We start from the raw sequence: 15,682 nt of genomic DNA, 5'->3' as shown, positions 1-15,682 counted from the left end.
TCCCAATCGCCTTCCTTAAACTGACTTTCCATCGACTCCCTTTTCAGAACTCAGCCTTGACCTAAGCAGTGCGCCTGTGGGATCACGGGTTCAACGTGTTAGGTTTTTTTCTAATAAATAATGAAATAAATGCGTAACTATTTAAACAAAAACACCCGTCCAGAACCCACTTGGGAAGCACTACTGTAGTGAAACCTGACCTGCAGCTTAGGGACAGTGAGACGGAGACCCAGGGATGGGCCACTAGGGAGTTGGAGGATGTGGGTCTCCAGGTGACCCATTAAGGGTGAAGGAGGTGAAGGCAGGGAGGGGGTTGGTCCCAAGGCCAGGGCAGGTGCCCCCCTACTTAGAATCCTGTGGGACCTGCTGTACCCTGAAGTCCACTAGGGCAGGGAGAGAGCTGCTCAGGGCGGGGTGATCACAACCTCCAGAAACAGCTGCAGCCTGGACCCATACTAAGGGCAGGTCCCCACACAACAGACCGCCCCAGTCCAGGAAGGTGGACTCAACCCTTAAAATCTGCTCACTCCCCTGTCACCTGTCCTCTCTTAGCAGCCACCCTGCTCAGGGCCTTCCTGGGAGCAGAAACCTACCCCCCAAAGTGCTCACTGAGGTCACGACCTCAACTGGCACTAAGACCCCTGCCCCGCCTTGGAGCTGCCCTGTACCCCACCCCTGCCCTAAGAAAATGTCTACCTGCCCCTGATTTTCTAAAGAAAACATCTAACCATTTGACTAAGAGGTTAGTGTGCTCTGGGGTGTCTACAAAAGATCTCACAACAACAGGACAGTCAGAGGACAAGACAGACACCCCGACACTTGGGAGGTGGGGGGATCTTAGCAGCGTCTCTTCTTTAAAGGGAAAAAGTGCACCCTGAATCGCACCTCTTCTGGGCCTCTGAGCCCGGAGAATCCTCTCCAGCTACTCCCAACCCAGGGAGCCGCCCAAACCGCGGCCGCCATGCCCGGCCAGGACCCTCTGCCCTGGGGGCCCGGCCCCTGAGCAGCCTGGCCCGCGCCCCAACTTTAGCACTTTCTGGAATTCATAAGCTCTCAGTAAAAAAAATAAATATATATGTCTGTCTATGTATATCTATGCTGCGTGTGTATATGAATATGCGCTGGGGGCCCGCGGCGCGGCACCGGCGGCCGCCTCCTGGACCCCGGGCCGGGCGGGTGCGCCCGCGCCCTCCGGGGTGGGACGAGTATTGCTGTCTGCTCCCTGGCTCCTGAGGTAAAGACGGTGAGACGGGCGGGCGGGCGGCGGTGGCGTCGCGCGGCCCCTGCGGCCCTCATCTCTTCCTCTTGCTCGCCGCGTCCGCCGCCTCCAGCTCCCCGGGTGGCGGCTGCGGATCGGGCGCCGCGGGGCCGAGGCCCGGGGCGGGCTGCGCCCGGGGCGGCGGGTCCTTGCTGCGGTCCGCGGCCCACGAGGGGCTGCGCGCCAGGCCGCGGGCGAGCGCGGCGCGGGGCGCGGGGCGCGCGGCCAGGCTGCTGGTGCTGCTGAACTTGCGCGCGGGCGTGAGGCCGGGCGGCGGCGGCGCGGGCGGCGGGCAGAAGAGCGACGTGAGCGACAGGCTGCTGAGCGTCTCCGAGTGCTCGCTGCCCGCGCCGCCGCCGCCCGCGCCGCCGCGGCCCTCCTCGTCCGACGGGTCCATGGAGTCGTGCAGGGTGCAGCCCGGGCTGGTGGAGCCCCCGCTGCTGTGGCTGCGCTGGTGCGCCCGCAGCCCGCGCAGGCTGAACAGCCCGCGGCCCCGCAGGCTCAGCCTCCGGCGCGTGGCGGGCGACAGGCCAGCCCGCGGCCCCGCGGCCGGAACGGGCGGCCCCAGCGCGCGCCGGGGACTGTCGCTCAGGGTCAGGCTGTCCTCCAGCGTGGTCTGCAGGCTGCCCGCCGAGCTGCTGGGGCTGGCGTCCAGCGACGTGTCACTCACGGTGGCCTGCGGAGAGGGAGGAGGGGCTGGGGCCTTTGGAGTCCCCACAGCTGGAAGGGACCCATCCTCTGGCTTTGGCGCACAGCTCCTCCAACCCCTCAGGGGCCCGCGGGTCCCACCCTCAGCTTCGCCCTCGGCCACACCTGAGCTTCTGGGGGCTCTGGCAGTCACCGCATGGGGCACTCTGTCCCTCTGTCTCCCCTCAGTGGGCAGCCAGAGTCATCTTCTCAAACCCAAGTCAGTCCAGCCCTGCCCTTCACGGGGGCTCCCAGCTCACCCTGAGAAATCTGGGGTTGGGCCCAGGGAGAAGTGGGCCCACCCCAGGGGCCTCATGCTCACTGAGCCCCTGTCCTCCAGGCCCACCCTTCCACCCTTCCACCCTGCGTGTTTCCACCCCCTGACTCAGGAAGGCCTCCGGCCCTCCACTCCCAAGCCCGTGCCTGTGCCCATCCTCCCAGCATGCATCCCTTCCCATACACGAGCTCGGCAGGCATTCATCTTCTCTGCACCCTGACTGCACACACTCTAAACGCCGGACGTCAGCCCTCGGGCAGGGACACTGTGCTTGTTGCCTGCTGTGGCTCACAGCCCAGCACCCAGGACCCAGGCAGGGTCAACCATCCCTGAGTGAACAAATGACCCGAGTGCCTGCCAGCCCTGCCTCCACCACCCTATGGGAGAGGGGGTGGCCCTGCCTCCCCACCCTCAATGGAGCTATGGGTCTGCGGGCTCTGCACTATGTGCTTCAGTCCTTCTGTGTGCCCAGGTGACATGGGAGCCACAGCTCCAGCCAGTCATTGGTCCCTGCAGCCCAGACCTCCCATCCTCAGGCCTGCCCTCCACCTCCACACCCACCCAGAGCCCCACCCCCCACAAAACTTCCCATGAACCCCTTCTGATGAGCCCAGGGGGTGCCCATACCTGCCGGAGGAAGGTGCAGTTGACACTTGGTGACCGCAGAGATGCCCAGGAGCCCTGCAGGGCGATCTTGGGGAGGGTCCCAGTGCCAGCACCCTTCTCCTGCCCTTTCTGGCTGGCAGACACAGCTGGGTGGAAGAACTCCACAGGCATGGTCAGGAGTGGGCTGGAGGCGTCTGGGGAAGAGTGGGTGGAGGAGGCAAGAGACGGAGCTGGGGCAGCCTCAGGCTGCAGGGGACCCTGGAGGCGGGGTGCTGAGCATGCTCTCACTGGGCTGCCAGGGAAGGGCTACCTAGCAAACTGGCTTGAAGCCACAGCAAGTCCCTGTCTCTGAGCCTCAGTCTCCCCACCGTGAGTGCAAGGAGTACTGAGCCAGCTGGAGCGACTCTGGAGACAGGTTCTGAGCAGAACCACGCTTTAGGATCCAAGCAGACCAGGCTCCAGGCCTGACCTGTGTCTTTTCCTCTGAAAACAGGACCAGATGTCTACCTGGAGGCATCCAGCAGGCTGTGAATAAGCAGCAGCTGCAGAGTTCCCACTGAGTACCAAGCATACAGTAGGTGCTGACTCACTAGCATTAGCTACCCTCAGGCCTGACACCCCGCAGGACCTGGCCATGCCTTGGGCCTCTCTAGGACAACAGTCAGGGCCGATCTTCCCAGCCCTGGGTTGGGGCCTGCACTGGTTGAGCCGAGCAGACAGAAGCTGCTAGGTCCCCACAGTCTGCAGTGCTAGGGACAGAGGGGCGAGCCTGAGGCTGGCCCAGGGCTTCGGTGTGCTGGGAAGGACCAGCAACAGCAGAAGGCTCTACCACAGTCCCCTCTGCACCTTTCAGGATGGGGATGGATGCAGGATTGGAAATATGTAAATAGGTACCCCAATGGCTGTCCAGCCCGAATGTCCCCAGGCGGGATTCCTGTTCTACACTGCTTTATTATTTAAGGAAGAAGAAAATAGAAATGGTTAACTAAGGGGATGAGATTCCACTCATCAGCATGGCTCTTGGGTCAGACCCTATGCCCATATTTTTACTTCCAGAAGTCTGGTGGTCTTGGTACCTTGGCCTTCTCTGTTCTCCAGCAGAGAAGCTATCAGCTTTAGTGAGGGTCCTTGAAAAAGCCACCTACCCCAGCTCCTGGGAGGCACCCAGGGCAGACATTCCAGGAGAGGACTTGGAGTGGGCTCAGAGTCTGGGGTCTCTCTTCTGCTGGGTTTCTCTTCTCTGCTCTCTTTCCCAGACAGTGTTGTGAACCTGTCACCCTCCAAGGGGACTACAGGCAAAGGTGAGCCCAAGTGACAGGCAAGCTCAGTCCCCTGCCTCTACAAAAACACCTCAATAATTAGGCAGCCAGCTTTCCTTCTGCTTAACAAAGAGCACTGTGAGCACCAACCTGCTTCCCTTTTCACCACAGCTCCTAGGAACCTCAGCATGAAGCTTCCCTTAGCCCAGTTTCTATTATAATTGTTCTCTCATCTCTTGGTACTGTCTGGCTCTTGATCTTTTATTATTATTATATCAAACCTCAGAGTCCATCTCATTGCCAGATATCTATCTGGTTCTTTCTGGACTAAATATAGTAGTCTGGGCAAAAATGCCAAGGAAAAACTCCACCGCCTCGGTCTGATCAGGCTGGGGTCTGGGGGGCTGGGGGTCCCCCCCTCACCTTGGCTGCTCTCATGTTTCAGCCAGGACCGGACAGGGTTGAATGGGGTTGCCTCCATCTCGCACAGGAAGTTCTCTGCGCCCGTGGACACGGCCGTGTGGGACAAGGGGAAGAAGCAGTCGCCCAGGTCCCCCACATGAGTGGGCTCGGGCGCGTCCAGCTCACCCTGCGGGGAAGGGAGGTACAGGTCAGGAACGCGGACGGGGGACAGAGGCTGGGCCTGCGACAGCCACCTGCGTGGCCCTGCTGCGCTGTCCCTGGTTCCATCTGCCCTTGATGCCTGGAAGGCTCCTCCTCTCACCTGCCCCACCTCAGTAGGTGCCATCTTCAATCTCTCAGCCAAAGGGCCCCACCTCCAGGCAGCCCCAAGCCATTAGTGGTCCCCTATTCTCCCTCCCCTTGACTCTTAATCCTCGAGGGCATCAGAGTCCTCCTCACCTTTTGGAACCAAGTGCCAGGTACAGACCTGGCCCAGGGCAGAAGCCAAGCCAAGGGCAGTGGAGGCACAGATACGGGTTGAGAGGCCACAGCAGCCTCCCTGTAAACATGACCTTGGACAGCCCTTCCCTTTGCTGTACATGTGTAAATGGGGAGCGTAACCCCTGCCTTCTGGTCACTGCACGGGGTCTTGTACCTGGAGCACCAGGGCTCTCCCATTCCTTCCCAGCATTCCTCAGCCCTGTGGCCCGAGGTGACCCCGTCCAGAAGTTCCTCAGGAGCCCCCTGATGCCCCCTCCAAGGCAGATGGACTTGAACCACCTATTCCTATGACTTCTTCTCTGAGTCACGCACAATTAGCCAGCCAGGCCCCAGCCGCTGCACACCCCAAACCTTGCAGGAGAGCAGTGCGAACTCAGAAAGCCCTCCCTCCAGGCTGCTCACCTTGCTGTCTTTGGGGCCAGGCGGGCAGGCCGTGGGGTCCTCAAGACTCAGGTCGTCACCCAGCAGGATGGACGAGGACCTGTCTGAGTTCAGGGAGAAGGCCTCTGTCTCAGCCAGCTGCACCTGCAGGGACAGACGGTGCCTTGGTCACCTGGGTGGAACACAGCAGGCCTGGGAAGCAGAGTTCTCAGCAACGGATCTCAGGATAGAGAGCAGTGTTCAGAGAGGTCCATGGGCCCGCTGGGCATGGTGACCCATGAGGTGTACGGGGTCACTTCTGATGGAAGCCAGGCTTCTCTGTCTGGGCTGATGGGCAGATGAGCTGCCATGGGCCATGAGCTGCCATGGGCTATGAGCTCCATGCCATCTGCTTGCCCCAGACCAAGTGCCCACAGAGGCTGAGCCAGGCCTGGCTCCTGTTGCCCCGTATGGACTTCCTGCTCACTGTGTCCCAGGCAGGGGAATCCGCAGGGCCGGGAGACCTGGGGAACTTGCAGCCACTGATTTCACCCCCTCTGATCTCTGAGGCTGGGGCTGCCTCCAGCTGCAGTTGGGAGAGAGGGAGCTGGGGGCGGGGGTGCTGGGGCAGAGGCCATCTGCCCAGCCACCAGGACCGTGTGGCTCTGGGGCCGAGCCAGGACCCCACAGGCCTCGGGGCACCCACACCAGCACCAGCCTCCTTCCCCGCTGCTGCTACCTCCTGCTTGTCATGGTGACACTTCTCGCAGCCAGCGGGCGAGGAGTAGTGGTGGAAGATGGAGCCGGACAGGTTGTCGATGATGGTCAGCTCCCCGTCCAAGGAGTCCTTGATGATTAAAGAGACGCTGTCCAGCCACAGGTTCTCCTAGGCGGACGGGGACGGGGTGGGGACAGGTGGGATTATCGGCTGGGTGCCCGGGACTATGATGGGTGGGGCAGAGCTCCCTCCCGGTCTCTGTGCCCATGGCCTGGACCCTGTCCCCTTGTCACAGGGTCACTCCTTTTTGGAGCTGAGCAGGGTGGGGCCCCAAAAGACAGAGGTATCTGTCTGAGGCCTCCCCAGGCCCGCCGCCCCTGGCCCGCGGTGCCTGCCCTCTGGGGACCCTGGCGCCCTCTGGGGCGGCCACCCACCTGGGCTGGAGAGTAGCAGCGCCGGCATAGGCGGCCCTCAGGGTCACCCCCGCCGCCCGCCCCTCCTGGCCCTCGGCCCGGAGCCCCCGGGGAGCTGGGGGGCGGCCTCGGGCTGGGGCCCAGGCCGTGCGCCATCTCCAGCTCGATCTCGGCGTCCATCTCGGCGTCCTCCTGCGCCTCCTTGTTGCTGTCGTCCAGGTGTTTCATGAGCACGGCCACCACCACGTTGATGAGCACGAACTGTGCGGTCAGCACGAAGCTGACGAAGTACAGTGGGGACACGAACTGCAGGCTGCTCAGGCAGCTGCGCTCGTCCTGGGTGCAGTCCCTCAGCGTGTCCTGCGGGTGGGAGCAGGAGGGCCGCGCAGGTGACAGCCGCCCTCCCACCCCGCCCGCTGCAGCTGGGTCCCCAGGGGCCAACCAGGGCATCCAGGCCTCTTCGGGGGCCTGTCCCTGCCACGTGGCTCTCAAATCAGCTCAACCCCCAACCTGCAAGGCAGAGGAGGCCTCGCCACCTGCCGGGCCCCAAGAGGTGCCTGCTCCTCCTGCCTCCTCCCGGTCACCCTGATGTCCCACCCACTTGCTGGGGTCACGCTGGAGACCCATGTGGGCAGCACAAAGGGCCATGCTGCAGTCTGTCCCCCCAAGGAGGCCAGGGCCTCACCTCTGTGGTGACAGATGGGGCCTCCCTGTGCCCCATCCTCCCACTTGGGCCCTCAGAGGCACGTCCCCTGGAGGATGCCATCCTGCCTCAGCGCCTCAGGGCCCTGTGCTCCTCTCCTGTGTGCAGGGGGCGCTGAGCGTGGACCCGCAGGAGCAGCACCACGCTCAGTCCTGAGCCCGCCCACAGTACCTTCATGATCCCGTTCCAGTTGTCACCCGTGGAGACCTGGAAGAGTGTGAGGAAGGCCATGCCGAAGTTCTCGAAGGTCGCGTGCCGGCTCATGCCCTCGCACGGGTTCTCGTCGTTGCAGACTGAAAGCGTAGAGGAGCTCAGCCCATCCCTCAGGCAGAGCCCCCGCGGCCAGACCTGAGCGGCACCTCCAGCTTCCTCTGATTCCCCACCCTGACCCTCGGAGATGCACGCTGACTGAGCCGGTCCACAGCTCGAGAGGCTGAGGCTAGGGAGGTGGCATGCAAGCTGGGCTCGGGGGCAGGAGCAGCCAGCTTCTCCTCCAGCCAGAGAGCCAGTGGCTAAAAGAGAGGGTGGGGCAGGGCGGGGGCCAGCCCCTCAAGAGAACCCACTTTCTGGAGCTGACCTCCTGCCCTCTGCCTCGCCCTGGCCTCTCTGCCTGCAGGGTGGTGCTGGCTGAAGATGGACACTGGCCCAAGGCAAGGGACAACAGGTTCCCTAGGGACCAGACCACTGGGCCCAGGGGGCCACCTCAGGCCAGGAGCACACGTGGACCAGGCTGCCACTCTTAGAAGCTTGGGTTCTGCCCACCAGGGCATCTCCCAGCACAGTGAGAGTGAGGGGGAGGCTCAGGCTCCCCACGCTGCCAGGGCCTTCTCCAGCCCCATCTGGGGCCAGCCTCAGGGGTCACTCACCCAGCTTCCCGAAGAGCTCCACTCCCAGGGCAGCGTAGATGAAGAAGAGCAGCATGAAGAGGAGGCCCAGGTTGCCCACCTGCAGGGAGAAGCAGAGGGCTGCATGGGCAGACGTCAGGGGAGGAGGCCCTGGCCAGGGAAGGTGCAGGTGGGGGCCCACTCCCAAAGGCCCAGCTGTGTGTCCCTGTCAGTCCCCAGGACCTCCTGGAGGGTGGGCAGGCCAGCGTGGGCACAGAATAATAAAATGCTTACCACACCTTTACCTGTTTTCACCTCTGGCTGGCTCACTCCCAAAAGTCCCTGAATCATCCTCAGGCCACGCCCACCCAGGCCACGCCCCCTAGCTACTCTGCACCACCACCCCCCCCCACCCCCCCCAGCAGCAAGGCCACCTTCTCCGCCAAGCCTGCCTGGATTCCTCTGGGAGGAATGAATAGATCCTGTTAGCACAAGCGTAACAGGTGTGTCCCTGGCACTGTCCCTTGCCGGTCTGGGAAGTCCCTATCCTAAGGACCAGATGAAGTTAGATTTGCCTCTGCAGGCCAGCACAGGGCCACAGAGAGGAATGAACAGGACTCGTGCAGCCTCTGGGCCACAGAAAACCGCAAAGGCAGCCATCCCCAACCCACAGCTCCCGCGGGAGAAAACGCCCCAGATTCCAAACCCAGTTCCCTCCGCCCACACTGGGAGACTGCCTTTACCCCGTGCTAAGGATAAGGGAAGGCTCAATCGTGTCCTGCCCTAGAAATGAAATCCGTCCCCAGCCTCTCTGAAGGCCCGTGTGAATGGGATCAGGCGGCGGTCATGCTAATTGCTGAAAGTGAGCCCGTTAATCACTGATGCTCCCGAGGAGGCTTCCTTCCGAGCCGCTCCGCTCGCTGCCTGCCTAATTAAATCAAGCTCCGTTCACTGATGACACAAGCACCAGAGTGCACCTCCCAGGGGAAGCTTGAGGCCTGACGGCTGGGAAGGGTCAGGTGTGGCTGGGATCCAGCTTCTCGCCCTGCTCAGGCCCAGGGCTGGTGGCTTCTTAACGGGGATCCCTTCACCTCCCCATCAGTCTTCTCCCTCCATCCCAGCATCCCAGGCCCCAATGGCCCAGGCAGCCTCCTCATTAGCCTCCCTGCCTCCAGTCTCTCCTCCATTCTCTTCACAGTCATCAGAGCAACCTTCTAAAAGGTCTCCCTTGCTCAGACCCTCCTGTGGCACCCTGCCCCTGCAGGACAATGCCCAAGTTTCCTGCCTCAGAACAAAGGTCTGCTGTCCTGGCCTGGAGGACCCTCCCAGCCTGATCTTGCAACCTTGGAGTCCAATCGTGTGGGAAGGGACCCGTGGTACCTCTGCACATTCCGTTCCTGGTTTCATCCACGACTCTTCCTCACTCCTCAAAGCCCAACCCTCTGAGGAGCCTTCCCTGAGGCCTCCTTTCCACAGCACCTCACGTACCACTGAGGAAATGTCCCCTGTCCCCATGGCAGCCTGGGTGTCCGCTAACAGATGTTGTGGGGAAGCTCTCCCCTACCCGTGGACATGTGGTATTTGTCACATGCTTCTTGTAAAGTGCTGATGTAATCATAATGACCATTCTGTGCCTCCTACTTGAGGCTGGGCCGTCCCGAACCTCTCCTCGTGCCCTGCGCCAGCTCAGCGCTGGCCTAGGAAGCCAGGTAGGATGCTCGGGGGGTCAGAGCGCGGGGGAGGGGAGGAGGGAGCAGGAGGCCAGGAGGGCTTGGGCACACTGGCCGCCTCCAGAGGCTCATCAGCACTGCCGAAGTGGGCCCTGCTGATGCTGGCTTGGCTCGACTCTGGAAACCCTGCACCAGCCCTCTGCCTGAGCGCTGTTTCCACAGGCAAGGGATCTGGGCAGGAGACGTGAAGACATGCCCAGGGCCCACGCTTTCATCCCAGGCATGGCGGCTCCAACTCACTTCCTGTCTGCACCCCCACCCCCTGCTGCCATCTCCCACTCGTGAGGGAAAAGCACATCTCTGAGCAACTGCCCTTGTTCTCCCACCAGACCCGAGGAGGGCGGACACTCTCGCTGTGAAACTAGGCCGCCAGGAAGCTCACTCCTCGCCTGAGGAGAGGACTCACTGGGGACGTGGGCACAGGCCCCCAGACGATACTTTGCCACCACTTCCGGGCTGTCAGGCTTCGTCATTCTTTTGGTGCACTATAGCTACCCCTTGGGTCTAAAGACACGGAAAGGCCCCCCCCGAAGTCACGATGAATAAGCAAACGCCCCCAGGCTCCCAGCACGGGCCACTTGAGAGGAGCAGTCAGAGGGAAGTGGGGTGTGGCTCTGGAACTGCAGAATTCTCAGGAAGACAAAGACCTCCCTCTGAGGCCCTGGCCCTACCTGCCCTTCCACATCCCAGGGGGCTTTCCTAAATGCTCAAAGTCCCCCAGGCCAGGGTCTCATTCTGCCCCCTCCTGCAATGCCAGACGGAACCCCCCATCCACACCATCGGCCAAGCCACCCTTCCAGCTAAGGCTCAAAGGTCCCCTCCCTGTGTGGCCTTCCAGTCTCCACGGGGAGTTTCCTACACCCTTCTCTCCTGAGTGGCACCTACCTGGGGCAGAGCCTGCACCACAGTGTCCAGCAGGGCCCGCATTCCTGTGGCCATCTTCAGCAGCTTCAGCACTGTGGGCGACACCCGGCCCGGCCGCTCAGCCCAGCTCAGCCCAGCCAGGAGGGCACGCGTGTGCCGAGCCAGCAGGTGTGTGCATCCGGGAGGAGGGTGGGCTGGGCGGAGCGCGAGCAGAACCTGCCCTCGGGTGCCGCGCTCCAAACAGAGCACGTGCAGACTTGGGTGTGAAAAGGCCCAGGGGAATGAGGTCCAGCAGGTGGGAGCCAGTCTTGCACGCCCTCCCCACCTCTGGGGAGGACAAGGGGCGGGAGGAAGTGCTGAGGACCGAGTGTCCCCAGCACAGCTCCAGACAACGCCAGGCAGCCACTAGAGCTGTGCCACCCGCTCCCAGTTGGACTGGGCTCCTCCCATCACCGTCTGAGGCTAGAGCACAGGGTCAGGGTGTGACCCAGTGGCAGCTGTGCACAGGTGCTGGGGTGGGCACCTCCTGCTCCTGTCCTGCCCTGCTCATCAGAGTCCCTCACGTCGCTTGCCCCGACCTCACTTCTCTCCCGTGGGCTATCCCCAGGGAATGGGGAGTCTCATCCTGTCCCTACTTGTCCCCGTTCCCTGTACCAGCAGCCACCACCCCTCACCCCGGGCGATGCGCAGAACCCGCATGATGCGGATGATGGTGGGGTTGATGGGCAGCGCTGCGTTGATCTCAATCTCTTCCAGCGTGATACCCATGACGGAGAGCAGCACAATGGCCAGGTCCAGCTGGTTCCACCTGACAGGCAGGCAGAGGAGGGCAGGAGTGGGAGTCAGGGGAGTCAGCTGGGGGAGCCTTCCAGGTTTTCACCCGCCTAGCATGGCCCCCTGGGCTCTGTGGCCAACTTTCCAACCAGCCCTCCAAATGCCACCAAGTCCAGCCTCCTCTCTACCCACCCATAGCCTCTGCTCCCCAAGCAAGGAGTCAACCAAGCTAAACAAACATCTCTGGCCTCCTTTGGGGGAAGAGGCATGAGCTCTCACTTCTAAATCTCAATCTTGAGCCACCTTCTCCCTTGGACATGAGCCCTACTTGTTCCCTCTAAAGAGGAAGGTTAGCATGTGGACTTGGGCGCTGAGTAGGGCCTGGTGGAATGCCCTGCACCCTTAAGGTGAGACCTAACCACTTCCTATTCAGGGGTATCGGCAGCAGCTGGGAGCCCCTGGCCACCAAGGTCTAGGTGCTTGATGGTTCCCCTTCTCTGGCTTCTCCAGGTCTCTCCAGAGGCCAGGACTGCTTCCCCACCTGGATGCCCTGTCCCAGCCCAGCCACCACTTACCGGTCCTTGAAGAAGCGCCTCAGACCAAATGCCACCAGCTTCAGCACGGCCTCCAGCACAAAGACAGTGGTGAACATGTAGTTGCAGTACTTGAGGGCTGTCTCCAGGGACTAGCAGGGGCAAAGAGAAGCATGATCCAGGGCCCATGACCTGCCCCCACAACCTTCTGCCAGTCAGAAAGTCTCTGCCTTTTAGGGGAGAATTTAGTCCATTCACATTTAGTACGAATACACTCTCACACACACACACACACACACACATATACACACTATATACATATGTATGTGTATGAATACATGTATTTCTTTTATTCCTTCCATCTTCTTTAATGTATATTATTCATTTTTCATTGTTGTTCCCTTCTCCTTACTTCTGCTGGTCCTTACTTCTTCTGGCAGTCCTCTTTGGAGGCAGTATGGGTTAGCAGTTAAGGGCTTCCAAACCAGACTGCATAGATTTGAATCCTGGCTTAGCATTTACTCTCTATTCACTGTGTGACCTTAGGTGATTTCTTGGCCCCTATGACACTTAGTTTCTTAACCTGAAAACTGTGGAAAATAATAGCACCTGTCTTGGAAAATTGCTGTGGAAATTAAATGAGCTAATAGTTCAGTGCTGGGCACAGAATAAATACTTGGTAAATGTGAGCCGCCATTATTCCATTTCTTCATGTCAATTTGGAAGTTCTATAGTTACTGTTCTGTTCTACCAGTGTCTCCCCTCCCTTTTCCTTCATTCATAATAGTCCTGTCATTTGGAAGCAGACATGAATTCCTCTCCTGGAGGCTCTGCTTCCCCTTTTTTCCTCCCAACTCCATTAACTCCATTAAGCACATTAGAATGTGCTTGCCCCTCACATTCTCCTCATGCACCCCATCTGCAATTCTGGGGACTGGTCACACTGTCCCATAGTCACCTCCCCCCACCAACTGGGCCCAAGTGACCTTTCCCTCTGATCTTTCCCTTGCACGCATCTGCCCTACCAGGCTATGCACTTGCTCAGGGCGAGGCTGTCCTGAGCCTCCTCCCCTGCAGTGCCCAGCACAGGGCCTGGCATGGAGGGGCAACTCAGACCCTGCTATCAGCCGACTCTGCCCATCCTGTCCCTAGGGTGGGGTCCTGCTAAGGCCCATTCTCACCATGTGACCTGGAGCTGGGAGCAACCCTGGGCTCACCGTGGGCTGGTTGTAGTGCTCCAGGGACATGGTGACCACATTGAGGCAAATGACAAAGGTGATGAAGATGTCCAGGTAGTGGCTGGTGCACATGGAGTGAATCAGCAGCCGCGTGTGACAGTAGGTGGCATAGTAGGGCAGCCTCTGGGCCTCTGCAGCAGGAAAGCAGCACAGACAACAGGGTTGGGACCAAGGTGGGTGAGGGGCTGGCCGGTGGGAAACCCACTGGTCACCCCAGGCCCTGGAGCAGAGTAGGGCCCCTCCCCAGCCAGGGCGCCATGGGGGGGACAGTGAGAGGCGGTGGAGGAAGCCAAGGGGGCAGGACACAGATTCTCACCAGGCACCCCAAACACGGGCCTCTGGGTCTGCGGTGGGGCCGGGGTGGACGGGGGTCCCATGGCCCAGGCCAGGCATGCAGAGTTTTTGCTTTTGCCTTCTGCCTGACGGAGCCACCTAGAGCCCCGTTCATGTCAGTGGTGGGGCCACCCATCCAACGCCAGGACGGCGTCACCAGGTCAGGTAGACCCTGGGACAAAGGGCCGGGCCCCAGCACGGGGATCACATCCTTTGTTCCCTTCCAGCTCCAAAGGCCCAGGCGGCTGGGGTGAGGCAGAGCATGGGCTGGGGTCAGGGGCCGGGCGGGGTGACGCCGCCCCCACTCACTGCGGCGCTTCTTCTCTAGGCGCCGCAGCCGCTTCTCCTCGCGCCGCCGGGCCTCCTCGGCCTCCTGGTGCTGCCGGCACTTGTGGAAGTTCTCCACCACCACGCCCACGAACATGTTGAGCACGAAGAAGCTGACGATGAGCAGGAAGGAGATGAAGTACAGCAGCATCCAGGGGTTGTGGTTGGTCACAGGCTGCGGGGAGCCAGAGCCAGGCGCTCAGGCACTGAGCGGGCACCACAGGGCCACGGCGGGCACCCAGCCTGGGCAGGCCTTGGGTCAAAGTGAGGACTGAAGGAGCCTGCCTCCAAGGTGTAGGAGAGCGCACACCCCTGGCACAGGGAGGTGCTCAGCAAAGAGAGCCGCTTGCCTTCCCTGCTCTGACTACTGGCTCCTGCAACACCTGCCAGGCTCCTTTCTCTCATTCACCTACCCATTCATTCACCTACACAAGCATCCAGCCACCTATTTATCCACCCACACCTCCACTTATCCATCCAGCAACCAACCACCCACTCCTTTACTTATCCATCTATACATCCATCTACCTATTCATTCACCCATCCATCCATCCATCCATCCATCCATCCATCCACTTGTCCATCCATTCACCCACCCCTTCACTTATCCAACCATCCATCCATCCATTCATTCCATCCATCTATCCACTTACCTATCCATCCATCCATCCATCCACCCATACATCTGCTCACCCATCTGTCCTTCCACTTATCCATCCATCCATCCATCCATCCATCCATCCATCCATCCATCCACTTGTCCATCCATTCACCCACCCCTTCACTTATCCAACCATCCATCCATCTATCCATTCATTCCATCCATCCATCCACTTACCTATCCATCCATCCATCCATCCATCCATCCATCCATCCATCCACCCACCCATCTGCTCACCCATCTGTCCTTCCACTTATCCATCCATCCATCCATCCATCCATCCATCTATTCATCCATCCACTTGTTCATCCACCCACCCACCCCTTCACTCATCCAATCATCCACTTGTCCAACCATCCACCCACCCGTCCATCCACCCCCCACCTCCCCCACTTACACATACATACACACATAAACACATCTGTCCATACACTTATTCATCCAACCAGAAACAAGGCGGCCAGCAGAGGGGCAGGCACAGCCTGGCAGAGTCTGCATGTGCACATGCACTGCTGAGGTGGGAGACAGAGCACAGTGGGTGCAGGAAGAGGCCTCCAAGTGTTCTCACTCCCCACACCCCCAAAACCATCTCTAGCTTTGGAGTCTAACCAGGTGGATCCCATAAGGACAACAGCCAGGGGTCACTTATAGGCCTGGGAATCCCTGAAGCCTGACTCGTCCAGAGTGGGCCCTGTCCTGGCCCGGACAGTCACCCTGCTCCTTCTCCCAACCAGCTCCTCAGTCTCCCCAGGTCTGGACACAGCCAAACCAGGTCAGCACATCTTGCCTGAAGTCCCTGCCTAGACCCAGAGGGAACACCTGCTCCCAAAGGGGCCTTGGGAGCCAAGGTCCGGGCTTTCTCTTAGGCCGTCTTCTCCCCAACCCTTTCATCCGTCCCCCTCCCCAGCTCCATCCTCACCCGACAGCCCAGGGGAGGCCCCCAAGCATCCTCAACAGCAGGGCATGCCGCTCTCCATGGCTCCCTCTGCCCGCAGAACAAACTCCTGCCCCTGCCATGGGCCTCATGGCGTTCTCGGGCCTGCTTGCCTCCTGCCCCCCCATGACTCTCACCTCAGGCCTGCACCTGCTGTCCCTCTGCCAGCTGGCTCAGCCCTCCCTCTTTCTGCACTTGGCCTCCACCACCACAGTCTGTGCCCCTCGAGGCAGGAGCCAGCTGGGAGTCCTCTGTGCAGAGCAGGGGGATTTCCAGAAGT

General features: G+C 60.7%; 1 protein-coding gene across 1 annotated transcript in view; it reads right to left on the bottom strand.

Annotated features, from left to right (window-relative positions):
- Window positions 1-497: 497 nt before the first annotated feature.
- The window catches only part of CACNA1I (calcium voltage-gated channel subunit alpha1 I), a 109,462-nt gene continuing 94,277 nt past the window's right edge, over window positions 498-15,682 (bottom strand). The window contains 13 exon segments of the mRNA XM_079141413.1: window positions 498-1,934; window positions 2,850-3,022; window positions 4,511-4,676; window positions 5,393-5,515; window positions 6,090-6,236; window positions 6,503-6,841; window positions 7,356-7,477; window positions 8,051-8,129; window positions 10,624-10,694; window positions 11,277-11,410; window positions 11,952-12,061; window positions 13,127-13,278; window positions 13,790-13,982. Of these exon segments, the coding sequence (XP_078997539.1) occupies window positions 1,293-1,934; window positions 2,850-3,022; window positions 4,511-4,676; window positions 5,393-5,515; window positions 6,090-6,236; window positions 6,503-6,841; window positions 7,356-7,477; window positions 8,051-8,129; window positions 10,624-10,694; window positions 11,277-11,410; window positions 11,952-12,061; window positions 13,127-13,278; window positions 13,790-13,982 (2,451 nt within the window). The 3' untranslated portion in view covers window positions 498-1,292.

The sequence above is a fragment of the Sciurus vulgaris genome (genome assembly GCF_902686455.1).
Source record: "Sciurus vulgaris genome assembly, chromosome: 5".
In the NCBI taxonomy this organism is placed as follows: domain Eukaryota; kingdom Metazoa; phylum Chordata; class Mammalia; order Rodentia; family Sciuridae; genus Sciurus; species Sciurus vulgaris.
Note: the sequence above shows the minus strand (reverse complement) of the source record. Positions and strands in the feature narration are given on the sequence as shown.